This window comes from Elephas maximus, chromosome 25, assembly GCF_024166365.1.
Source record: "Elephas maximus indicus isolate mEleMax1 chromosome 25, mEleMax1 primary haplotype, whole genome shotgun sequence".
Classification (NCBI taxonomy): Eukaryota; Metazoa; Chordata; class Mammalia; order Proboscidea; family Elephantidae; genus Elephas; species Elephas maximus.
Genome location: NC_064843.1, coordinates 8,091,189 through 8,118,118, shown reverse-complemented (window position 1 = coordinate 8,118,118; position 26,930 = coordinate 8,091,189). Strand labels below are relative to the sequence as shown.

Here is a 26,930-nt window from a genome sequence, read left to right as displayed (position 1 = left end):
ATAGAAGAGAAGGCAAGAACACAGAGCATATATAATGAAGCCTTACAATGTGTAGCTGGAATTCCAGGAGAGGAAATAGAGAATGGTATAAAAGCACTACGTGAAGAGATGATAACTGAGAATTTCCCAGGAATGATAAAAGACCTCAAGCTATAGATTCAAAATCCCTGTGAACTCCAACAGAAAAAAGAAAACCACGTCAGGCATACCATAACCCCCCACCCTGCCAAAAAAGAAAAAAAAAAAATCAAACCTGTTGACATTGAGTTGATTCCTACTTACAGTGACCCTATACAGAAAACTGCTAAGTATCAAAAACATATTAAAAGTTGCCAAAGGGTATAAAAGGTTGATTACTTTAAAGCAGCATCAATAAAACCGATAGCTGACTTCAACAGTGAAAAACCAAAAGCCAGGAAACTTGATATAATATCATCTTTAACATGCTGAAAGAAAACACTGCAAACTAGAATTCTATAACCAGAAAACATACTCTCCAAAAATAAGTGGAAAAAATGCATTTTCAGAGGAAAAAAAAGGAAAGAGGAAGCCCAACTTGGAGAATTTGTCACCAACAGACCCTCTCTTACAGAAATACGAAAACGTCTTCAGTTAGAAAACAGAAGATGGAATGGTGCAAGGAGTGAAGAGTAACACAAATCTAAATGTGAATAATGTTTTATGGTGTTAAAAACACGTACAGATTAACAATACATGATAACAGCATATATTAGGGAATGGTGGTAAACGAATGTAAAGTTCTGTGTAGTCAATTCCAGCTCATGGTGATCAAAATACCATTTAAGAGATATTAATAAAATAAAATTGTATAATTTCTACAGCAATCACTAAATAAATAAAGAATGCATAACTACCAAGCTAAAATGGCTGAAATCACATTTTTACTATAATCAATACAAAAAGTTTCCTCCCCCCTAACAAAAAAAAAAAAAAAAAAGAGAGAGAGAGAAAAGGAAACCCAAAACAGATGAGACAAATAGAAAGTACAAAGTAAGGTGCTAAATCTAAACTTAAATATGTAGTGGTTAAGTGCTATTGCTGCTAAACAAAAGGTTGGCAGTTTGAATCCACCAGGCGCTCCTTGGAAACTATGGGGGAGTTCTACTCAGTCCCATAGGGTCGCTATGAGTCAGAATCGATTTGACAGCAACGGGTTTTTATCAGCGATTACATTAAATACACTACTTAAGAATCAGATTGTCAGGTTAAAAAAAAAAAAAAAAACTACACGCTGGTGAAAAAAGTTATGATTTTAAGAGCCCATTAACCCATTGCCATCGAACTGATTCTGACTCACAGCAACCCTGTGGGACAGAGGAGAACTTCACCATAGAGTTTCAAAGGCTGTAAATCGTTATGGAACACTGCCACATCTTTCTCCCATGGAGTAGCTGGTGAGTTCAAATTGCCAATCTTCCGGTTAGCAGCCAAGTGTTTAACCACTGCGCTACTGCAGCTCCTTATGATTTCAAGCACACCATAAATAAAAAGATGGAAAAAGATATATACCATGCAATCACTAACCAAAAGAAAGCTGATGTCACTGTATTTAGACTTGCCATAAAAACCTGTGTGGTATTAGCCCAAGATAGAAAAACCAACTGATAAAGAATTAAGAAACTGACGCACACATATGACTCTTGATTCTTGACAAAGGTAAAAGGCAAAGCAGTAAGAAAAGGATAGTCTTTTTGATTAATGGTTCTGTTCAACTGGATGTTCATAAGAAAAACAATGACATCTGACTACCCCATACCATATGCAAACACCATTTTTACATGAATTGAAAATCGAAATGTAAAAGGTAAAATAATTTAGCTTCTGGAACATATTATATTAGAACATCTTCTGACACTGCAATAAGCAAGGACTTCTTAAACAGAATACAAAAAGCACGAACCTTAAAGGAAAACAATGACCATTTAGACATTCCATTAAGAACACTTGTTCAAAAGACATCATTAAGAAAGTGACAAGACGGACCACAGACCAAGTTAGCTGCACCTTTTATAAACAAAAATCTTGTATCCAAATGATATGAAGATTCTATACATATCAGTTTAAAAAACACACACATACAACAAACGGTGCAATTAAAAAAACTAGACAAGAAACTTAATACTCTTACATTTATATGAATAAAATGCAAAAGAGTTGATAAATATAAAATACAAACATATATATTCATCCTAATTAACACTGATTACTGTCAGTCTTTTTAATCTTAGCCATTCTAAAGTGTACATAATGACATCTAATTGCGGTTTAAGTTTCTAGTTCCCTAACGACTAATGATATTGAGCATCTTTTCATGCGCTTACTTGTATCCATATACCTTCCTTCATGAGGTTTCTATTCAAACCTTTTATCAGTTTTTAAACTTGACTTTTTATTCTCTTATTGTTGAGTTTTGAGAGTATACAGTCCGGATACAAAAGCACACAAGTCCCTTTTCAGATTTGTACATATTTTCTCCCAGTCTTTTCATTGTCTTGATGTTTCTTGAAGATCAGAAGTTCTTAATTACGGTGCAGTCCAGTATATCAATTTGTTCTTTGATGGCTCATGCTTTTGGTGTTGTATCTTTGCCAAACCTATGGTCACACAGGCTTTCTAATGTTTTCTTTATAGTTTTAGGTTTCACATTTAGGACCATGACCCATTTTGAGTTAACTTTTATATATGGTGCACATTATGCACTGAATTTTTTTTCACCACCTTTCTCCACTGAAATGCTTTTGCACGTCTGTCAAAAATCAACTGAGATGACTATTTTGTTATGTATATTTTCACAATAAAATTATTTTTAAAAAGTCAATTGGCCATATATGTGTGGGTCTATTTTTGAACTCCCTATTCTGTTCCATAATATTTTATTCTTCTCTTAATATCTGTAAAATTAGATGCTGGTGTCAAATCTCTCATTCCTAATACTGGTAGTATTTTTTTCTTTTTATTTTCTGATAAGCCTGTCTAGAGGTTTATCAATTTTAATCATCTTTTTAAAAAGCAGCTCTGAAACATTTTCTCTATTATTTTTCCAGTTTTCAGTATAATTGATTTTGATGATTTTATTCTCATTCTTCTATTTATTTTGGGTTTAATTTGCTTTTCCTTTTGTAGTTTCTTAAAGTAAAATTGAGGTCACTGATTGGAGGGCTTTCTTCTTTTTTAATACAGGCATTCAGTGCTATAAATTTCCTAAGCACTGCTTTGGCGGTATTCCACTGAAGACGTAACCATAAAAAATGTTGAGATACAGTGTTTTGATTTACATTCAATTCAAAACACTGTCTTAGTTTACCATTTTGTCTTTGGCCCCAAAATTATTTACAAGTGTGGTAATTTCCAAATACTTGGAGATTTCCCAGGTATCTTTTTGATACTGATTTCTAAACTAATTCCATGAGGTCACAGACATGTTTTTTATGACTTGAATCCTTAAAAAATTATCAAGTCTTGTTTTATGGCCCTGAGTTATAGTTTATCTTTGTAAATGTTCCATGTGCACTTGAAAGCAATGGGTATTCTGCTATTGAGAAAGTGTTCTATAAATGTCAATTAAGGTAAGTTGAGTGATTGTGTTGTTCAAATCTTCTACATTCTTGTTGATCTTCTATCTTGATCCACCAATTGAAAAAGTGGTACTGAAATCTGACTATAATTGTAGATTATCTATTCTATATCTTTTTGTACTATGTCTTTGAAATCCAGCGTGTATTTTACACTGACGGTGCTCCATTTAGACACTGACAAACAGCCTGTATGTCAGTTGGGGGTGGTGGTGGACACACAGATGAAATGTGACATGGTGCTGTGACTGAACACAGTAGTTAAATGGAATGAACAAGATCTATGTCTAAGAATGTGGTTTATCTCAAAAACACTGTGATGCCATAAAAAGTTGCAGAACGAGAGATACATAAAGAAACACACACACACAAAACAAGGCTATACACTGTTATGGATATGTGTGTCTGTATGTATGTGACAGTGGATAACTGCCCAGGTAGGGAGAAAAGACCTAGAGGTGGAGAATAAAATGGACCAAAAAAGAAAAAATGGGGGGGGGGGGGGTGGGGGGAAGAAAAACAGGTTTTTGGGGAGAAAAAAACCAAGGCACCTAGTTTAATTATACCATACTGAGAAATACAATGGATCAAATTAATCCAGTTTGTCACGTAAGATTCAGCATACATTCATACATATCCTCTCAGTCACTACTATCCTCAGACGAAGGGCAAAAGGGGCTCCTGCTCTGGGTTCTATAGTGTGATCTCTCTCTCACACACAGAAACACATACAAGTTTATTAACAGGCACATGGGCATCTCTATCCACTCAGGATCCAGGACTCAGCACTGGCCCAATAAACTCTGTAACCACAAACATTCACTCTCATAACTTAATGCCCTTCAGGCCCCAGGGAAACACTTCTTCACATTCCTTGTTTTAATGCCTTTGATAAGGGGATTGCAGGTCAGTGACACTGTTCTATTTGCTTTGTACGTGTTAGAAATTTTCTGTAATAAAAATGTTTAAAGAAGTGTGGGGAGGCTGCCACTGAATGCAGAAAAGGTGATGCTGACATTTTAAAATGTCTCTGCTTCAGAATGCAGGTAGTATTTGAGCAACATAACTGCTTAGCTAAGAGAAAAAACATATTAACTATCAAATTCTTCTTCTCATGGAGCAAGAATGCAGTTGATTCCTGCATAATGAAATATCACTTCCTAACAGTGTCCATGTCCATTTTCTTGTTCTCTTTGTATTCCAATTTGTGGCTCTGGAAGTACTAGCAAATTAGTACATGGTATTTGCAATAGCTGCATATCGTGGCTGAGGACTATTTTATAGTACTAAGCAATTCACATAATTCTTTATTTTGTATAGATAGATAGATCTAGACATAAACCAGGAGCCCTGGTGGCACACTGATAAGTGCTCGGCTGCTAACTGGAAGGTCAGCAGTTTGAACCCACCAGCCACTCTGTGGGAGAGATGTGGCCATCTGCTTCCGTAAAGATGTCAGCCTTGGAAACCCTATGGGCAGTTCTACTCTGTCCTACAGGGTCCCTATGAGCTGGAATCTACTCGAAGGTAATGGGTTAGACATAAACTGCATGAAGCATGATATAGATTCTTTACAACGGCAGTTAGATGGCAAGTGAATACTAGTTTATAAGTTTACTTTTATAAAAAATAATAAGGCTTAACTCCTCAAAAAGGTTCCAGCATTAAGATAATTTTGATTTAAAAATTTTATTCATTAATAATTTGTGTTTTGTTTTAATTATGTTGTTGTTGTGTGCCATTGAGTCAATGCTGACTCATAGAGACCCTATAAGAAGGGTCCCCACAGGGTTTCCTGGGCTATAATCTTTATGTTTTAATTACAAAAGAATTCTAATTTTTCAGAAATTTTAAAAGACAAACACTTGATTTTTATTTTGTATACTTATTTTAAAAGGAGCCCTGGGACACACTGGTTAAGTATGCTCAGTTGCTAACAAAAGGTCAGTGGTTCAAACCCACCACCCACTCCTCAGGAGAAAGATGCAGCAGTCTGCTTCTGTAAAGATTTACAACCTTGGAAACCACATGGGGCAACTCTACTCTGTCCTATAGGGTCACTGTGAGTCGCAACTGACTCAGTGGCAATAGGTTTGGTTTTGGCTTGTACTTATTTCACTGTGTTTTTACGAAAATATAATCAGATTTGGTACATTTTGAATATAATTACATATTATTCTTTAATCCTTAGATCATTACTGTCAATAAAACATAAGTAAAAATCTTGACTATAACCTGGTTAGCAATTTTGCTATAGTCAAGAAAAAAATATTTTATGAAACATATAGTAATTTATGAATAATCTAGGTCTTTATTAAAAAAAAAAAAGACCTAGATTATTACTCATCCAAAAATCACCAGCCTTTCTTTCAATACCCAAATATCCACAATAAATGCATTGTTATCTCTGATATTTTGCCAACATTCAGTCGTAAAAACCATTGCTTTATACATATTTATCTATTTTTTTGGAATGAAAGTATACTGTGAAACTGGAGACTAGAACATTTATTTAACAATTTGGTACCCTGAGTTAAAACTTCAAATACTTAAAATGTTTTGAGAAGGGCCTTCATTTGTACACTTTCTCTAAGGTCAAGCAACTGTTGGACAGGCCTGTCTACTATATTTTGCTTTTTCTGCAATCACAACCGAAACAATTTGAAGTATTATATTTTACAAAATACTCTGAAACATGAAATACAGCGCAGAAGAGTTACTTATGGCCAAGACACACATTAAGCTACAAGACAGTTTAGTTTCTAGCCTACTTTCTCACTAATATGTCAGGAAAAGGAAAATTAATTAGTATCTACACATAGGAAGATTAAAAAAAAAAAAAAAAACTAGAGCAAGAATCCAGTTACCACTTCCCTCCACCCTGAGGCTGAACGAATACTGGCCACAACAGAGCCAGAAAGTTAGCACTATCTACTACAATATCAAATAAGTCAAACTTTTGCAAATGCAAAGGGAAAGCTAACTTTAGAAGGAAAAGAAAAAGTGATACTTATTTTTTTCACCAACATTGGTAAACAATTTAAAATATTTTTGTGAAGTACTATGTAACAAAACAACCTAGGAAACCCAGCATGGAACAGTACATTTTCAACACAAGCATGGGGTTGGGTGTCAAGTAGTCAATAGTAGGCTTTGAGTCTTGGTCTACTTATTTGCTGACTTGTTTGCATGAAAAAAAAGAAAAAAAAACAGAAGATAAATGTGTACAGGCTAACAATTAAAATGATTAACTTAAAAAAAAAAAAACTTGACAGATAAGGGAGGCACATATTTTTTCTCCAAAGCTGCCTGAATAAAAGCAACAAGAGATCAATTTCAAGTCTTCTCCTCCATCATAATATTTAACATTTCCAAATATAAATTAGAGACCAAGGGTTGGGGGGGGGGGAGTTGTACGATCTTATCTCATGATAAAGGTTAACATAGGCTATTTAACCAAATACGTGTAAGAGTGAAACCCATGAACATATACTGGGGTGTGGGAGGGGGGGAGTATAGTGGATCAGGAACATAGCCAAAAAGAAAAGGGTCTACGAAAACATACAGCCAGGTCAAGCAAAACTGTGAAAAAATAAGGCAATCAAAAACGCCAGCCAGCCAGCCAGCCATTTTTGTGGGCACTTAGAACCTACTCCATAACACAGACAAGGACAGCAACAACAGATTTTCCTACAACTGAATGAACGCCAGCAACAATAGACCTAAACGCTAAGCACCCTCTATCACCTGTGCCATAAACCAAAAACCAAACCCGCTGCTGTAGATTCCAACTCATAGCGACCCTACACGACAGAGTAGAACGGCCCCATAGGGCTTCCAACGCTGTGCTCTTTAGGGAAGCAGACTGTCACATCTTTCTCCCGACGAGCGGCTCCTGGGTTCCCACTGCCAACCTTTTCGTTAGCAGCCAGGCACTTAAGCGCCGTGCCACCAGGACTCCATCTCTGCCACAGCTGACGCCACTCCCAAAGCTAACCCGCAGAAAATTCTAGAAGGAAAACAAAAACCCAAACGAAGCAAGACTAGCACCTGACACAGCGACCCGGCACAGGCCGGAAGCGACGCCGGGGGGCAGGAGGTGCACGTCTCCGCTGGCGGTCGCTGCGGGTGAGGGGCTCGGAGACCCTCTGGGGCGCTGGGCAGTGAAACGCACAGCACCAACCATGGGGTGGGCCAGGGTGGGCAGCAGATGGGAACCATAAGCTCGTTTTTGCTTAACTTCAATAAGCCTGGTTTTTTTAAAAAAATTTAAAGCTAAATGAGTGACAGAATATTCTCGATCCTCCACCACCAAGTGGAAACCCACCGACTTTTCCAAAACCGCAAGCGCCGGCTCCGTCCCGCCCGTGGCACCACCCACGGCCGATTAATGGCGTCTGCCACGATGCCCAGGGGAGGTGTGCACCTCACGGCTTCACCACCAAGAGGCCGGGGTCACGGACGACCAGGGGAGCGGCACAGGGACAAGGTTAAGGACAAAGGCCAATGGATCCCCACAGCCAAGCTGTGATGCTGGCCGAAGCCCCGTTTTCCCGTGTCCACACCGGCCCCGACCACTGTGGGACGATGGCGTCAAAGGGCCTCTACGAGGACCGGTCAGGCCCGGGCTGCCGCCCACTAGGGCGTAAAGCGAGGGGCCGCCGCTGTGGCCAGGCCCGGACCGCCAAGTCCGGTCAGGAGCCGCCCCACCCAGGAGGCTCGGCCGCCGACTTGAGGCCTCTGGCGTCTCCCTCAGCCTGGCCTCACCCGCGCCGTTTCCACAGCGGCCCGGGCCCAACCGTCGGGCACCCCTGACCTGGAGGCCTCGAGCGAGGCTGCAAGCTCCCTGCTCGCGCCCAACGCGGTGCGCACCTACCGCCTGAGGAGGCCTCCGCTCGAGCGCGCCGCCACCGCCACCTTAGAGCTTAGCGTCTCTCGCCTCAGGGACTATGCAGCGCCTCAGGCCGCGGCCGGAAGGCGGGAAGCGCCCACCCAATCCGCGCGGCTTCCGGTGGGCGCCGCGTCCAATCAGCGCCGCCGGCAGGCCAGGCCCCGCCCCTCGCGCGCGCCGCGGCGCTGGGGTCTTCAGGGGCCTGTGGCAGGGGAGCTGTGACCCGCTAGGGTCCCCGGCCTTAGGCAAGGGGGTGCCTGGTCACACCCCGTCCGGGCAGAGGTCCCGCGGGGTAAACAGTAGCTCCAGTGTAAACGCTGCGCGCCAGTGCTCTCTCGATGGACGCCTACGCCATGACAAATGCCGCCCAGTGTCCCCTCACGCCCCCGGCCTCCAGCCTCGCTGACGGGGACGCGCTGGGGTCGCTTCTGGCTCGGTTGCCGGCAGACGGGCGAGGGATAGGCCTGGGGAGGTGGGAAGGCTGTGGGTCGGGATGAGCACCCGAATCTCCCCAAAACTACTCGAGAGAGCTGGGACGGGGGCAGCAGAGCCATTGGGGTCACGGCCACACCTGGCAACGGGGACCCCTGTGAGGATTTGGGGGAAGGACGCCAGGGCTGACACCTCCTTCAAGAGGCCCACGCCCCTTGCCGGACTCCCCCAGGTTTCCCAGAAGCTGGGCTTGCAAGGGTCGGCCCCTCATTGGGCAAAACCCGAGGCTCTGGGGTGGGAGGAGGCTGAACAGAATCATCCACACCATATTCCCATGTTTTAGAATTTTTCACTTTTTAAAAAAGTATCCATTTAAACTATAAAACCAATACATGTTGTGTAGAAAGAGGCAAGCCATTTAGAAATGAACACAGCAGACAATGCAAGGTCCCCATCACGTCCTTTGGAGGCAATCGTTGAGTGCTCAGCCACCTGGACGTTCTCCCCACGTTTGTCAAAAACAAAATGGGCTCGAGCCCTGGCACTGCTCTACAGTTTGATTTGTTCACTTTCTAGGACGTGAACATTGCTGCACGTGTATTAAGATGTAGCTAAGTCTTTTTAACAGCTGCACAATATTTAATAATATGGATTAACAACATTGAACAAATTCCATCCTCTGTCGTTGGGTGTTTGTACTACTTTGTAATGTTCACTTCTACTACAAATGATACGTTTGTGTTGGGTAAATTTCCCAAAGTGGGATTTCTGTGGCAAGGGGTATGTACAATTAAACGTGTTATAGATGTTGCCAACTCAACTTTTAAAATTACATTTTAGTAACACCTTAATTTCCTATCGAAAAGTCACCAACTGCTTTAAAATATTGGATTTAAATGTAGTGCAAAGCACTTGGAAAAATAAATACGAGGGAATAGAATAAAAACACAGCTGATGATCAAACAGATCAAATCACATGGAATAATAGAAATTTTCAAAAGGATATTTAATATTGTTTGGCTAGGGCTCTCTGGGACTTAAATTATGAAACTCGACAACTGTGTAGCTCACTCATTGAACTGAGTTTTTGTATCTTATTTTTTTTAATGAAGGCTGACAAATTAGACATGCAATATAAAGTACATAGGCAGGGATTTGGGGGAATTTTATATGATCAAATTTTCAGTATTTTAAAATTCTTCACACATTTAAATGCTTTAATGTATAATACAAAATATATGATTGTACAGTGCTTTAATCTCATGACCTGACAACTTTATGTAATGACCAATTCTTTCCACATCTTTTTCTCCTATAGATTTCACAATCTTCCTGACAAAGCAGTTCTGAATGCACAGCTTACTAAAACACTTCAAAAATTAAAAATTTTACTTTCTTACCTCACCACTTCCCAGCAGAAAAATGTTTTACCCCTTTTTGTTGTTTCGTATTTTCAGAAACAAAGGGATTATCTAGTAAACATAAGCAAACTAACACTCGGAAGAAAAAAAATCACTAATTGAATCTCCTGGGAACTGTTTTTAAAAGGTTTAGATTATGGCTTATGGTCGAGAACTTTGTCAGTCATAATCAAAATCTGGCTTTCAATTAAATTTAACAAGCACTAATTGGGAACATCCTATATGCACCACTTACATAGCCCTGGTAGTGCAATGGTAGAGTTTGTCTTGCTAACCAGAAAATCCACAGTTCCAATCTACCAGCCGCTCCTAGGAGACCCTATGGGGCAGTACTACCCTGTCCTGTAGGCTTGCTGTGAGTCGCAGTTGACTCGATGGCAACAGGTTTGGCTTTTTTAGGTTTTTATATGTGCCATCACACGGCAGAGAAAGCATAGACTTTGGAGTCTGGTATAGGTTTGAATGCTGACTTTGCTACTTACCAGCTGTGGGACTTGAGGCAAATGACTTAACCTCTCTGAGCTTCACTCTTTTCAGTTAAGAAAATGGAGCTATTAGCAACCAAGTAGCATAATTTTATGAATTAAAATAAATTCAAATTAAATGAAATCAAATACATAAAGCACGGTGGCCAATCAAACAAGAGAGAACACGATAAATGGTCACGATACAGGGGAAAGGCAGACACACGCTAATTATTCAATACACAGGCTTTCAGAGGCACTGTTAGAGAAATAAAATAATCTCATCCTTTTCATTCCTCTAGAGTTTTCTTTAGGTTAATGCTGACTTAGCCTATAAGATTAGATTTTAGTTTCTCAAACGAATACACAGTTGTACTACTGAAACTGAGGTACAATCGTACAATTACTTCTCTTTTAGCAAGGCCCTAAAATTGACAGTGTTTTAGAAAGGATAAGATGCAAGACATTTCTACAGCTTTGTTTTCTGTAATTAGGTCACAAGAAAAACACCCCAGCACAAGAAAAGCACACGACCATTTTTGCACATAAACTTTAATACTTACGTTGGGTAAAAATCATTTTAAATGACAAACATTAATATATTTTGGGGAGACAGCCCAGCATTGCACAATTGGCTACAAAATTTTAATGTGGAAGCAACATAATTGTATTTTAGGGTCTGAAAGTTCTTAAGCTGTTCCACAGCTTCTTTATCAACTAGGCAGGTATATTTAAGCTTTACATTTCAAAAAGTTAATTTTTAAAAGGCACCTTGAGGCTCTTTGACTCTGAAAGATACAGCATTTATGTTCCATGACCAGGAACTTTTCAGCAAGCGATTGCACATAGATTACAAGATTCTCCACAGGCCTTTAAACAACAATACATACAGCAGCTCTAACTCTTAACACCCAAATGCTCTGGACAATTTTCTTGCCCTGTGAGCACAGGGCATAGAAACTATGGCCCACTCAGGCTTGCTGATCTAGATGGTTTGTTAAACAGAAGGTAAAGCAACCAGGCATCTCTCTCTTCCATGTCAACTTAGAGCAGTGTGCTAGTAGCCAGAGATTGTTCAATTCATTCGCAATATATTAAATCAAAATGCAGTGTTCTTGGGTCAGGAGACACCAAAGCCATCCCTATTCCTAGCAATTTTAAAAACACAGAAGATGCAATTATCAAAAACAAGTTGGTCAAAAGGCAAAACATATCCTTTAAAATTGACTTGACAAATGTCAGCTAGCATTAAAAAATTTCAGGGCAGTTCACTGGTGACAGCTATCCAAATATTGGCCACATTGGTATTAACTGTGTCAAACCTTACAAGCTAGAAATACTCGCAGCTTCAAACCAATCTTGTTAAAAATGTAACAAGATCTTACATAAGAATCACCTGAGGATCTTGTTAAACTCTAGATTCGGATTCAGTATATCTGGGATGGAAAAACAGTCTCAGCAGGGGTTCAAACTGGAACAAACCGGTTTGAAACTCTGAGATACTGTCCGTTTTGGCTGTTTTTTTTTTTACAACTCAGTGCTAGCACCTGCTGTCAGAGACTGCTCAGCACCAAAAGAAATCATCACCCTTCCTGGGAGTTTTAAATAACGGCGGCACTTTGCAAGGAACAGTGGCCTTGACTTGTTGGTTGGAGGTCAAAAAATTCATTTATCGTTCTAAATCTGGGAAATAAGTCCAGAAGAAGTTAAACAAACAAAACTCCCATCTGGAGGCACAAAGAATAAAATTGGCAGGTAGCTGATAAAACCAAGCCTATATAAATGCCACTTAAAACAATTAAGAAACGAATACTTGATTATTTTTCCTCCAGTGTCCTGGCTATTGCTGTAAACACCTTCTAGCTCCAAGTGGTAACTTGACTTCTGAAAGATGGTTGCTGGAAATCTGGATGCTTAAGAAGACCCAAAAGGAGTCATCTTAATCACCAAAACGGTAATTGCAAAGGGCACCGTCACCTGAAATTCTATAGCATCACCTGAAAATTGAAATAAGGCAAGCGTTCTTAAAATGTTCAGGTTGTTTCCAACCTAAACGGAATGACCTGATAATGTGCAAATAACGACCAAACACGTAGGACAGAGATACATGCGGTGAATTGTGACTGCAAAAAGCCTGCTATTTGGTTAGAAAGTTTTAAGCTTGCTTCCTCCTCCTCAGCTGTAGATATAGGAGACGTCCAGCCACCCAGGGCAGCCTGAACTCCCAGGAAGGTTGTGTGGCGACTGATGAGGCATACATTTCTTGCCTATTAATAGTTACCCACTGTTAGAAGGCTAGAGACGTTGGCAAGCCAAAGCGGTCTCAGATTTTCCTCGTCCTGGGGCAGGATTGCCTGGAGGGACCATGATGTGTGTCACACTCAATACTCTGTTTACAATGGGCACTGCACACACACTACTTTTTTTTTTTTTTAAGCTCATTAAATCCCGAATGTTCCTGAGAAGGCATCCACGAATGGCGCAAGGCCTCAGCATCACGATGACAATAAATAACAGCGAAGTTTACAGAGACACATTCAAGACGCAAGCAAGAGCCACAGGCCTTCCTGCAGGAGGGGCGGGCCTTCCCAAAGAGCCCCTGCCTGGGCTCTCCCCCGAGGGGCCGTCACTTCCACGCACCCTTCCACCCAGCCACCCTCCCACAGCACAGAAAACAAGTTGGCCTTCTAGAGACTGGAGGCAACGTTTTAGGCCAAGTGACAGACGATTCAAGTAGAGACAGGACGGGCCACTGCCAGGGGACCTCGCAGCAAGGAAGCGCGCTCAGACGACTTGGGGTGCAAGGCGATGGTGTGGGGAAGAGCAGCCACCGAGGTGTGAGAGCCAGCAGGCAGATGATTGCTGGTGCGGCTCAGATGAAGTGGATCCAGCTCTCTTCACACTCGCCGCGTGGCATGTGCAGCGCGTGGCTGCGGCAAGTAAGGCTGTAGTCGCGGCCGTCGTTGTTGTCCCAGTGTTCGGCGCCTGCCACGCGATATCGCAGCGCAAAGTGCACGCGTGAGCCGAGCTCCAGCAAAAAAGGTGGCACTGGCAAGCCGAAGGCGAAGACGTCCTCGGTGCCCGCCACGTTTGCTGGCCCGCGCCAGCGCGCTGTCGCCTCGTGCGCACTGCTCCAGCCCGAGAATGTGTAGCGCACAGCCACCTGCTTCTCGAAGGCCACGTTACGCACGCGCACTGTGCCGCAGATGCCCAGGTCAGAGCAGGTGACGCGCTCCAGGCACACGAGCTGCCGTTGCAGGCGCTCGCCGAAGTCGGCGGCCTCGACAGGCGGCGGGAAGTCGGGCACCAGGCACTGCAGCGTGAATTCCAGGTCCTGGCTGCTGCAGCACAGGTCCGCGTTGATGGCGAGCCGCGACAGCACGTGCAGCGGCACTGCCGGGTCGTCGCCTGCGTTGAATACCTTGACCTGCGCCAGCTCCAAGCCCAGCGCGTCGGCGAAGCGCACGCGGTGCTGCCGGCTGCAGCCTGGCCTGCATGTAGCCCCCGTAGCGCCCGCGTTCTGCAGGCGGCGCTCAGGCGAGCTGGGCAAGGAGCGCGCGCGCCGCACCATGATGGGCCGCAGGCGAGGGTCACAGCCCGACGACGCGGGCGGCGGTGGCGTTGCGCAGTCGAGGCCACCTGGAGGCCTGCATGGCCGCGGCCCCGAGCTCACGCCGCCTTCCAGGTCCGAGAGGCAGCTGAAACTCCGCGGTGCTGGCTTCAGGGCGCCCGGACCGGGGGCCGCCAGTGCCGATCCGGGACCTCCCGACATGGCCCTACCCGCGGGCGGGCGATGCCCTGCCCGCTCCCTCCGCAGCTCGGGAAGCGCGCAGAAGACTTGGAGTGTCCTCGGGCCCCGCAGCCCGCGCGCCCACCCCTCGCCCGTCACCTCGCCCGGGTCGTCCACTTCTTACAGCTAAACAGAAGTCAGTTTCTAACGAGACGGGCGCTCTCGCGGTGACAGCTCTCAGCGGGCGCCCGGGGCGCGGCGCCTCCGCCTCCCGAGCCTCCTGCGGGAAGCTGAGCTCCGAGCGCCCCGCCCTCCACCCGCCGTGCTACTCAGGAGGCTGCACTTGGCCAGCACCACCTCCCGGCGCGCCCCGCCCCTCGTGACGCACGCGGCGCAGGACTCGCGGCCCCAGCGCAGCCCGGGAGTCCTGCTCGCCCGGCTCAGGCCGGCTCCCGCCGCTGCCGCAGCACGAAGGCGGGCGGTTTGTCACGTGTCCTCCGCGCGGGCGAGGCAGGTCTGATCAATGTATGTCTGCGTCTGCCGGGACTTGGCGCCCACCGATCCTGGATCGCGGCTGCCCACGTGAAGGCCAAGGACAGAGGCATGCTGCGGCACCTTGGATTCTGGGCTTCGGGGGGAGGGGACAGAAAGCGGCCTTTGCAGCAGCTGGCCTTCGGGGGAATTTTAAGCAACTAGGTTAGCCAGCTCCTTGGACATACTGGCTGCAGCCGGGACCCTCAGCGGGACCTGAGGAGCCTCGCTGCGTAAAGAGGCGTCTTGTCCACACGGCACCCACAATGCTTTGCCGCCGCGATGGTCTGCAGATTCCCTCGAGATCGGGGAGGGGGAGGTGCTGGTTCTGTTGGTCTCAGCGTAGTGCCAGCGCGCTAGATGCGGAAGCAAGATTTACGCCGATAATAAACAGTGCAGCTGCCCTGAATCAGGCTCGGGGGTTTGGAAGCATTTTTGTGGCCAGCATCTCGAACTTGTGGCTTTGTTTCACGTAGTCTGAACCACCAGGGAGACTGGGAGCTTGCTTTCTGCACCCTTAGGACCCTGTACACATTCGTCCCTCGCCCCTCCTCCCCCCTCCCCCCACCTTGTGCGCACAAAACGCAGCAGTCTTTGGTTTAAAACTTGGCAGGTGAAATGACCTGGAAAAGATGCAAATGCACTTTTCTCGAGAGCCTTGTGGGCCAGGCATTCAAGAAGGGTCCTTTTTACTGCCAGAGAGACAGAGCAAAAAGACAGACCAGCAGATGATTGGTGAAGAAACGCTTCAAATTTCTAAAATTAGTACAGCAGGTTGATGATAGCATCCTTTATGAGTTGTGAGAGACGGTGTGTAATTTTTCTTAGTGTGACATATAATCTGACTAAAAAGGCTTACATGTTATTGGGGAGAACTACAGGAACGTTTCAGGAAGAAAATACAAACTTCTATAGCCCCACCTGCTTTTTATGTTACCGAGGTAGGGGGTGTTACAGGAGAGAGAGCTTCACTCTCGCTCAGGGCAGTTTTAACAGACCACTCAAAAATAACAGCCTTCTGTGTGATGTGTAGGGAGCCCTGTTGGTGCAGTGGTTAAAGCCCTGGCTGCTAACCGAAAGGTCAGCACTTGGAACCCACTTCTATAAATATTTACAGCCAAAAACCCTAGGGGGCGGTTCTACCCTGTACTACAGGGTCGCTGTGAGTCAGAATTGACTTGACAGCAATTTTTTTTTTTTTGTTAGTGTGTAGATAGTCTTTTAGTAGAAGCAGGAGGGTGGGAAGGAAGACTCCGCACTAGAGCTTGAGCTCCACGAGAGCAGAGAGGTTCACGCAGTCCCTGGTGTACAGTGGGGAATGACCTGTGAGTGAGCCAAGGATTGGGCATGGGGCCTGGAGCAAGAGCTGACCCTGATTACCTCACCGATTTCCTCAACTCTTATTCCAAGGAGGTTATGTGTATATATATGTGTATATATACACACACACATATATATGTATATATATATACATATATGTGTGTACGTATATACACACCTAAAAAAAGGGAAAAAAAATTCAAACCTGTTGCCATCGAGTCGATTCTGACTCATAGTGACTCTATAGGACAGAGTAGAACTGACCCATAGGGTTTCTAAGGAGAGGCTGGTGGATTTGAACTGCCTTCCTTTTGATTAGCAACCAAGCTCTTAACCACTGCACCACCGGGGCTCGCTCTCTCCCCAGAGAGAGATCTGGGCAGCGTAAGTGGTGCTGGACTGCTAATTGAAAGGTTGGCAGTTCAAGCCCACCCAGGAGTTCTTTGGAAGTAAGGCCTAGCAGTCTGCTTCCAAAAGATCACATCCTTGAAAGCTGTGTGGAGCAGTTCTACTCTGCACACTTAGGGTTGCCATGAGTGGGAATGGACTCAACAAGAACAAATACACACACGCACACATATAGACAGACATGACCCATTTGCAGCATTCATAGCAGTGTGAGCGTGTATCTAATATCCACCATGAATAACAAACAAGGAAAAAAGACTGCACTGTAAACATAAGGCAATAACTCCCCCACCAATATTTCCTTACTCTGCAAATATTAAAATCAAACAAGTGAAAAACCAACTCATTACTGATGTTAGGACCATTTGCAATAAATACAAACTTGACCGTGCTTTGTTGCTTCTAGTTCCGGGAGCGAGGAGCCCTTTCCAAATATAAGAGGAATAAAGAAATCACTTCCCCAGCTGTCGTCATCTTCCAGCAAATTAAGCAAGAATATTCTGAGCACTACAGAAAAGGTGATGTAAACTTTGAAGGAGAAACATGTCTAGATTTGCTTTTTGGGATGTGTGTCTATCACAATATTTATTACTGCATGTCTGTTTTTCAGACAGTCCGTCAAACCCTAGATGATGATCAGCCATGTATGTTTTTCAAGAAGGGGCATGGGGTGACTGAACCTCATGAGAAAAGCAGGTAAATAGTTTTTTTTTTCATATAATTGCTTTATTTTGGAAAAGATGTTACCTCAGTGCTCCAGATTGCATTTGTGTCAGTTCTCCAGATTGCATTTGTGTGTGATTGGGAAAAAATATGTCTGTAGTAAAAATATATAAATTTATGTGACTAGCAAACATGAGCAGGCAAAATGGTTTTAAATATTGCTAGTTGGTAAAGATTCTAGAAGTCCTATTTCTGACCACGTTAATGGAATCTGCAGCTTGGGTTAAGTTTCCTTTCTATGTTATTTCCTTTTATATAAAAAGGATGCTGATAGTAATTAACCTTTATGGATGCATGCTGACTGCTAGTCATCAACAAAAGTTTTAACAGTGTAACAGCTGTGATGTGAACAGAAAATTATTCCAGAAACAATTAGTTGTTATACTAGTAATGCACACCAAACCAAACCCATTGCCACTGAGTTGATACCAACTCATAGTGACCCTATAGAATAGGGTAGAGCTGCCCCACAGGGCTTCCAAGGCCATAATCTTTACGGAAGCAGACTGCCACACAGGGAGCAACTGGGGAGTTTGAACTGCCAACCTTTCAGTTAGCAGCCAAGCGTTCAACCCCTGAGTCACCGGAGCCCCTTGTTATAACACAATATGAATGAAAAAATCATAGTAATGTTACCTTGTGAATGGCAGGTAGATGGGATTAATGAATCATGTATTAACACACACACACACACACAGAAAAAACCCGTTGCTGTCAATTCCGACTCATATTGACTCTATAGGGCAGGGTAGAACTTCCCCACAGGGTTTCCAAGGAGCCCCCGGTGAATGTGAACCACCAGCCTTTTTGGTTAGCAGCTGAGCTCTTAACCACTGCAACATCAGGGCTCCTGTAATGTGTGTGTGCGCATGTGCGTAATGCACACAGTGTTCGCTAATTCCATCTTCCTGCCATTCACAAGGTAACATTAACCCTATTTTTTCATTCATATTGTTTTATAAAGACCATATGATTTTATTTCCACCCTTTTAAACACCATTTTCCTGAGTGTGCCCCCAATCTGAAAGTGTTTCAGTATGCTTTTGGGTTAAGGTGTAGGTTGGGTATGCCACCCTTTTTAGTAGCTCAGAATCATTACCAATTAGTGGTCAACATCTGTAAAACTTGCATTTTACATCTTATTTACGTGTAATTTAAAACAGGCATGTAACAGAAATCTGGGGCTTTTCCTTGTTAATGTTATTAAACACTGCCCTGGTGGTGCAGTGGTTAAGAGCTCAGCTGCTAACCAAAAGGTCAGCAGTTCAAATCCACCAGCCGCTCCTTGGAAACCCTACGGGGCAGTTCTGCGCTGTCCTATAGGGTCTTTATAAGTTGGAATCAGCTCTACAGCACACAAGTTCATTAACAAAACAGAATGAGAGTTTTGTGACAAATTTTTTCCAAACTGGTGTTTTTTAAAGCACAGATAATTGCCCCCAAATTATAACATAAACACTTTGAGAGATGTCAATGATTTTCTGAAGTGTTAATACTTGACGTAAAATAGAATCCCTGCATTCACTTTGAGCACATGTACTATATAACATTTGTTAGAATTACATGTAAACATTGTTCTGTAAAAGTATTTTTTCTACAGAGGCATTTGGAAGCTTTCGATTTTTTTTTTTTAATTTTTTAGTCTCATTCAAAAATTTATGCACAAATTGTTTTGTGACATTGGTTATAATTCCCTTAATGTGTCAGCACTCTCCCCCTTTCCCTTTCCACCCTGGGTTCCCTATGTTCACTCATGCATTTTCCCATCCCTCCTGCCTTCTCATCTTTCTTTTGGGCAGGTGTTGCCCATTTGGTTTTGTATGCTTGTTTGAACTAAGAAGCATGTTCCTCACATGTGTTATTATTTTATAGGCCTTTCTAATCTTTGGCTGTAAGGTGGACTTTGGGAGTGGCTTCAGTTCTGAGTTAGCAGGGTGCCTGGGGGCCATAGTCTCCAGGGTTCCTCCAGTTTCTGTCAGACCAGTAAGTCTGGTCTTTTTTTGTGAATTTGAATTTTGTTCTACTTTTTTCTCCTGCCGGGTCGGGGACTGTCTGTTGTAACCCTTGTCAGAGTGTTTGGTGGTGGTAGCTGGGCACCATCTAGTTCTTCTGGGCTCAGGCTGGTTGAGGCTGTGGTTCATTAGTCATTTGGACTAATATTTTCCTTGTGTCTTTGGTTTTCTTCATTCTCCTTTGCTCTGAGTGTAACAGGATCGATGGATATATTTTAGATGACTGCTTGCAAGCTTTTAAGACCCCATACAATACTCACCAAAGTAGTTTGTAGAACATTTTCTTTATGAACTATGCTATGCCAGTTGATCTAGATGTCTCCTGAGATCACGGTCTCCAGCCGTTAGCACCAGTAACTCCGTCCCTCACGGTTTTTTGATGTATCTAGGAAGCTTCTATGACTTTGCCTTGGTCAAGTTGTGTTGACTTCCCCTATGTTGTGCATTGTCTTTCCCTTCACCAGAATTAACACTTGTGTACTATCTGGTTACTGATTTCCCTTCCCTCCCTCTCCCCCTCCCCTTCCTCGTAATCATCAAAGGGCCTTCAATTTTTTAATGCATAAGTTGGAATCCACGGTAACAGGTTTAGTAATACCTAACAAAGGAGCCCTGGTGGTGCAATGGTTAAGCAGTTGGCTGCTGACCTAAAGGTTGGTGGTTCTAACCCACCTAGCGGCTCTGGGGAGAAGTACCTGATGATCTGCTGTGGTAAAGATTATAGCCTAGAAAACCCTATGGGGCAGTTCTCCTTTGTCCATGGAGTTGTTACGGGTGGAAATTGGCTTGATGGCGCCTAACAACAACGGCAACAATACCTGACAATACAACTGCGGGAATTCCTTCTTCTGTTTGTTTTTCTTAATCATAGCCGGGCCAATTTTTGTCATACGCACTTCCTAATTATGGTGTTATCTTTCACAGCAATATGAGTGCTGATCCATTTTGGAGTAAAGTACAAGGTTTAAAGAACTCTTCAGGGAAAAGGCAGAATAAACCCCAAGTCCCCGGCATTTCTTCCCAGCAGAAAAGCAGCCTTGTAGCTACCTCCCAGCAGGCTGAAAATGAACCCACAGAAAGCATTTACCTGGAAGGAAAGCCTGGAAGGAGTCTGCTCAGTCCCAGATGTCAGGGGGCCTCAGGGAACAAATTGTTTCTGGACTTCAAGTCCATGAAAATTATTACAGAGGATGCTGATGAGGACAGTGGGAGCGATCTCTCTGACTCGGAGAGAATTCCTGTCCCCCCTTCTCCTTTCTCGCCTCCGGACCTTCAGCTCAGAGCTGAAGAAATCAATCCAGCCTATTTCCATCTTTCCCCAGATCAAGGCCACTCAAAGCCTGAATACTGTTACCCTGATTTTCTCCCACCGCCTTTCAACTCCTGGGACCTACAGGATATGGCCGTACTTCAGAACTCGGAGGGCAAGACGGCTGCCGTGCCGCGAGTGGGGGGACTTCTGGGGAAGTACATCGATCGGCTTCTTCAGCTCGAGTGGCTGCAGATCCAGACTGTGCAGACTGAGAAAGCCAAGGGGGCCAGAGCAAGGCTGCCAACTGCCCCCGGAACCTTCTGGACCCTGAAAAGCCCTGGGAGAAGTAAACTCATTGCTGCTGCCCTACCCAAGCCACTACCTCACCAGGAAGGGGCTTCAAAGCCAGGCCCCTCACGAAAGAAGGATTTGCGCCAGGAAGACACCCATCCATCATATATTGCATTTCAGGCTTCCCCACGACCTACGAACGTGCTGGGTAGCAGCAAGTCCTGTTCAAAGAAGCAGGCCCTTGAAATGAGGACAGAAGAGAAGAAAAAGAAGGCAAGTAAGAGCACCAAGCTGCAACGTCTGGATTTGACCTGCAGTGACAGCAGTTCCAAGATTCACACCAACGGAAACCTCCGAATCCCCAAACCCTCAGCCATGATTCTTGACTCAGCGGACCCCTGTAAGAACCCCAGAACACAAGCACACGCGCATCTCAAGAAAAAGGGAAATGCCAATAACGGCAGTCATGCCAATACATCCAGTGAGAAAAAACTCAAAACCAACGGAGTAAAGCAAAGCACGTACAAATTCAAATAACATCTGAAACGATGAATTGCAAAAACCCACGGATATTTAAATATTAGAGCACTTCCAAAGTTACAATACTGTGAATTTTAAGAAATTTTATGATAACTGGCGTTGATGTAGTTGATTAGTTCTTTATTCCACCCACTATCTCTAACAGCCCTGGTGGCTTAGTGGTTAAGCACTTGGCTGCTAACCAGAAGGTCAGTGGTTCAAATCCACCAGCCCCTCCTTGGAAACCCAATGGGGGAGTTCTACTCTGTCCTGTAGGGTTGATATGAGTCAGAATCAACTGATGGCAATGTTTTTTTTTTTTTTTTAAAAAAAAACCTTTTTAACCCCAACAGGGTGGTTTTCAAAGATCAGTGCCTTTCAGTAAGACTGTTTGTAGTAACAGTCCTAAGCAAATGAGAGCCCTTTTGATAAAAATTAACCGAAGTAGGTGTCATCTAAGTGAGCAGAAAGACAGCTCTCCAGGCAGAGTCAACTGAGCTTCTCAAGTAGCAGCCTGCCTTTCTCTGCCAAAAGGAGGTAGTGATGTTTTCTCTCCCAATTTTCGCTCCCACGTGAGTTTTTTTTTGTGAGTAGATTAAACAGTACGTGCGATTTTCACTGGGGTAGAATCCTAAACATTTGAGATAGGAGGGGTCCTTGGCCATCTTCTTCCGCGCTGCCCTGGCTTTTACATAAACTATTGAAGCACAATTTCTGTTCATTTCACCCCTGAGAGAAGCTTCGCGCTTAAGTTAGGGAGCCGATAGGGGAGCTTTTATATGGCAGTGAAGTCATTTGTCACTAAACTGCTTTCTCTTTAGAGACAGTGGAGTCTAGTGCTTTAATATCTTTCCCCATAGTGGATGTTCTTGTTTTTGAGAGGTTTTACATTTAGAGGTGGTTGGCGAAGTCCATTTTTGAGTTCTCTAAACTGACGTTAAAATAATTCACAGGTGTTTTCCAGTTGAAAAGTCGGTGGGTTCAGGTGTGATCATTGCTGTTTGGTGGGGGTAAGAGTGAAATATTTGACACAGGAGAATTTCTGGGATGTGCGGTTCCCTCAAGAAGAGCCACAGAAAAGTCACTTTTCAGAATTTGTAAATGAAGAGCCTCTAATAGGATAAACGCACATGGAACCGCTTTGGATGGGACAGTTATTAAGTTACATATTTGGGGCCTGGGTCCTGATGTCTTTAGTTAAAAATAACGATCTGCGTAGTTTGCAAGAACAGGATTTAATGACCGTCTTGTTTTGGGGGGCTGGTGCGAGGACTTCAAGGGACATTTCAGGTTGGAGGGGGGACTTTGAATCAAGTTAATGAACATACTTTTAACACCCTCACCTGGCCCTCTAGTTTCCTGGCTCTCCTAAATGCTTATTTAATTGCAGTTAATAACATCTGCTTGCTTCTCCAGTTGTGCTGTGAGCTTTCTGTTGCTATTTGCGAATAGCTTTAAAAACTTTGGTCAGCTATTTCTTGATATATGGTATATTTTAATGACTGTAGTTAATTTTATCCCTTTAAACAATTATTCCATTTGTTTTTTACATACACATTTCTATTCATTTTTATTTTTTTATCTTTGGGGCAAACAACACTTGACATTTTTTATTTGAGAGTATATAATACTTTGCAAACTTTTCACATAGTGGTAAACGTCACCCAAGGCCCTTTAGAAGTCACCAGCATAACAGGACAAAGAAGCATTTATAATTAAAATAATGTGCAAAGGGTAGGTGTTAAGATCCCTTTTAAAATCTGAAATTAATCATATGAAGCAAGGTATGAGATTTTTTTGGATAACCTTTTCTTTCAGGACTATTTCCAGATCTTTACAGATCTCTCTTATATCCTTAATTCCTCCCACCACCCTACTGGGAGAGCCTGCTCTTACAATGACCCCTTACACCTTTTTATATGAGTGAAAGGTATACATACAGTAGGCGTTACTCACATAATCCTCAAATACACTGTAACTTTTTTACTCAGTAGACAAATGTCCGCGACTCTTGCCTTTCCTTTCTGGGGCTCCTAAGCCCCTTAGTTGGTGAGGGTTGAGTTCACCCATCATCTATGCCTCACTCACACTCTTCCTCTGCTAGACTGGTGTGCAGCTCTTCATGTAGTTTCCTGGCTGGTAAATCTCCCAAGCATGATGTTAACTGCACTCATATTCCTTGTATTGAATTAACAGTGAAGGCTTTACACTGAACTGCTGCCTTTCCCAGGAATGGGTCCTTGTGGGCACTCTCAGCAGTCTTGAATGGGTGAGGGTGGCTTGTTGGACTTTTCCTTGCTCTGCATGCCTTTGAGCTGAAGACCATTGTGATCGAGAAATTTCTAGGCAATGTCTTGAATGTTCCTATGTTTGTTTCTAACTCATTTAATTGATATTGGTTGCTTAATTTGGTGGAAACCCTATGGGGCAGTTCTCCTCTGTCTTACAGAGTCACTATGAGCTGGAATCGACTCTACAGCTACAGGTTTTTTTTTTTTTTTTTTTTGGTTTGCTTAATTTGGGGAATAGCCTGACAACATGTTAAGACAGCTTGAAAAGCCTGGAAAAGAGACTTTGCTTGTTTACTTTGTTGCCTCAGGCTGATCCTGTATTTTAACCAGTACCATGTGATTGGCTTAGAGCTCCTAATGAGCAGTGTTAGGTATTTTTTTTAAATAAAGTTAGGTTTATTGCAGAATTTACATAAGCACAATGATTAATGTTATGATTTCTGATACGCACACCTACCACATCTTAGTGCAGCAAACACTACAGAGAATCTTTTTGTATTTCAAGTAGACAGCTGTGAGTTTAGTCATGAACTCATTCAGTTCACTAAATCAAAGCCACTGAGTGTCCTGACCGTCTAGTGACATGAGTCATTGTATTTCTAAAAAGTACCTCATTTCCGGGGAGTTGTTTACGTACATATTGTATTTAAACCAATAAAAACAACCCATGGTTTAAAAAAAAAAAAAAAAAAGTATGTTTAGAGAATGTAAAAAGAAATCCTTGAGGCTTAGGCTCAGTTAATGAGTAAAGTTGTAATAAAGTACACAACTGAACCACAAAATATATCCGTTTTCACCACAATTGCTTAGGTTTAGATTCTTTCCCGAACCTTATGGCCAAGCAGGCTGAAGGTCCATAACTAACCTGAGTGGGTGAAGTGGTGGCCTGTGACAGTCTGGGGAGAGGATGTCATTGGCCCTATGACTGCAGAAAGGAAGAGGATTTGTGGTGGTTCTCGGACCTATTAGGTTTGTTTCCAGAAAGACGTGAGAAGTTCTAGCTTCCATGCTACAGATAGCGTTTGTTTCCTCTTCTGTGATAATTTACTTGAATAGTTATGCAAAAATACAAAACTCCTAGTGGTACTGTATGTCAAGTAACAGAGAAGCAGTATTTACTATTTATTTATGCACAGAGTTCCATTCAAAATGGCCTGACAGTATTCAGCATGTTATTTGATGTTATAACCATTGTATGTTTGGTTTTGCGTATAATAAAGCAGAATACATACAAGTCTCTGCCAAGTTGTGTTTTTACCTCCTTGCAATCAATGAAACAACAAAAGAAGATACGGCCTGGGTTTTTCTGGCATGGTTTTGTTTTACTTTTTCTGGAGTTCTTTTTCAGGATTTGTTTTTATTTTCTTCCTGGTTAATTCAGTGAAGTGCTCAGGATGAAATTCTGTCCCAACTCCCCTGTCTTAATTATAAACAATATAATGACAAAAGCATAGTTTAACTATTCCTGGGCCTATCTGAAAAACATGGCTGGAAATTGCACGTGTCCCTGTCCCCATTCTTAATCTCAAAATGGTGTTGGGGAGGAGTGGTTAGAACAACAGATGGAAATTCAATAAGCATAAAATTAAAGTAACGTGATCAAAGTAACTCATTCCTTAAATATCCAGAAACGAGTCCTGTCTTCCTCATGTCAGTTTTGAGCAGCTGCAACCATTCTGAAAGTCTCTTTGAGGTACATTCTTTTGAGTCTGCCAAAAAGTGGCAGTAGTACGTGGCGGTTTAAAAATACTTTTTGGTATGGTTTCAGAATAGACCAAGCTGGGGGTTATAAGCCATTAGTTTGTACAGAAAGTGGCCAAGTGCTTTTGGGTGTTGTGTTTACTATCCACAAGGTGGCGACTAAACCTTTTCAGATAGCACTGAATTCATCCTTTGGGGCCTTCTCATCAAATGAGGTCTTTTTTTTTTTTTTTTTTGCGGGAATCAAGAAAGAGAAAAGGAAGATTCGACTTGGAGATGCAGAGTACGTCTTTGTGTAGCTTCATCCTACCACAGAGAATTAAATGTCTGTTATATGTAGTTGAGGGCTGTGGTGGATTCTCTTTGACCCACTGAAAACACAATAAAACACTATCTTCACACACAGAAAGATGCTCTAGAAAGTAACATTTATCATCGATTTACACAAAATCGGAGACCCCTGTTTCTTAGATTCTACTTGAAAATCCCTGTTCTCAGCAAGGTAGTACTTAAGGAATTAGAGGAATGACACTGAGGAGAAAAACATGCACAGAACAAAAAACCTGTGAATATAATGTCTTAGGTTGACTGGCATTTCAGAATCGGTTGGTGGAGTTTTAATAAAGTGTAAAAATGAACTACAAAAGACTAGAAAGCCAAGGCACACTCTAGATCACATTCAGATGGCCCTTTATGCCTCCATGCTCAAGTTAGGAGCCCTGTCCCAGACCTACTGAGTTATATCTGCATATTAACAAGATCCTTAGCACATCAGAGAAACAGTGCTTTTGGCTAGTTCCAGGGCTGGAAAGGTCCCCACCCACTGTTTCGGCCGTTTTCGACACAGGTTAGAGGGACTCAGTTGCCTAAACAGGCCTCTGAAGTGAGCCATTTGTTACCTCCAAATCGTCTGCGCCACAATCGAGAGCTTAGCCGTTGAGGTTTCTCAGGCCACGTTTCCACCTGGATCATGTTTTTCTCACAGTCATACTTCTTCTGGGTTTTAAACCCCAGGAAGGGAATCCTCTCTCTGCCTTCACTGCTCCTTTCACTCACTGTGCCATTTTGGTCCCTCAGCAGGCTTTCCCTAAACTCATCTCCTCCGAGTCCCAGATGCCTACCTTCAAAAAGTCAGGAGACAGGGAGCACAACAGAGAACCCCTGAGGGAGCAGGAGAACAGTGGGATGCAGACCCCAAATTCTCATAAAAAGACCAGACTTAATGGTCTGACTGAGACTAGAAGAATCCCGGCAGCCATGGTCCCCAAACCTCCTGTTGGCCCAGGACAGGAACCATTCCCAAAGACAGCTCATCAGACATGGAAGGGACTGGACAATGTGTTGGAGAGAA

General features: G+C 43.2%; 2 protein-coding genes across 5 annotated transcripts; one reads left to right on the top strand and one right to left on the bottom strand.

The window, feature by feature from the left end:
* Nucleotides 1-10,057: 10,057 nt before the first annotated feature.
* Nucleotides 10,058-14,839, bottom strand: PPP1R3D (protein phosphatase 1 regulatory subunit 3D). Its single transcript, XM_049869761.1, has one exon. It carries the CDS (start codon nt 14,571-14,573, stop codon nt 13,674-13,676), a length of 900 nt encoding a protein of 299 aa, XP_049725718.1. The 5' UTR covers nt 14,574-14,839; the 3' UTR covers nt 10,058-13,673.
* A 94-nt stretch (nt 14,840-14,933) lies between these two features.
* Nucleotides 14,934-25,244, top strand: FAM217B (family with sequence similarity 217 member B). Of its 4 annotated transcripts, XM_049869613.1 has the most exons (4): nt 14,934-15,132; nt 17,197-17,308; nt 17,401-17,486; nt 20,450-25,243. In XM_049869613.1, the coding sequence occupies exons 1-4, from the start codon at nt 15,059-15,061 to the stop codon at nt 21,603-21,605; spliced, it is 1,428 nt and encodes a 475-aa protein (XP_049725570.1). In that variant the 5' UTR covers nt 14,934-15,058; the 3' UTR covers nt 21,606-25,243. The 4 variants fall into 4 exon arrangements, with proteins under 4 accessions (XP_049725570.1, XP_049725572.1, XP_049725573.1 ...); XM_049869615.1 differs by lacking the exon at nt 14,934-15,132 and having other exon boundaries at nt 17,222-17,308; nt 20,848-25,244; XM_049869616.1 differs by lacking the exon at nt 14,934-15,132 and having other exon boundaries at nt 17,239-17,308; nt 17,405-17,486; nt 20,848-25,244.
* Nucleotides 25,245-26,930: the final 1,686 nt, after the last annotated feature.

Coding starts and splice junctions, on each gene's coding strand:
- PPP1R3D (XM_049869761.1), bottom strand. CDS start 14,573: ATGTCGGGAGGTCCCGGATCGGCACTGGCGGCCCCCGGTCCGGGCGCC.
- FAM217B (XM_049869613.1), top strand. CDS start 15,059: ATGTCTGCGTCTGCCGGGACTTGGCGCCCACCGATCCTGGATCGCGGC. Junction 15,133..17,196: donor CGTGAAGGCCAAGGACAGAG/GCATGCTGCGGC, acceptor TGTTGCTTCTAG/TTCCGGGAGCGAGGAGCCCT. Junction 17,309..17,400: donor TTCTGAGCACTACAGAAAAG/GTGATGTAAACT, acceptor TCTGTTTTTCAG/ACAGTCCGTCAAACCCTAGA.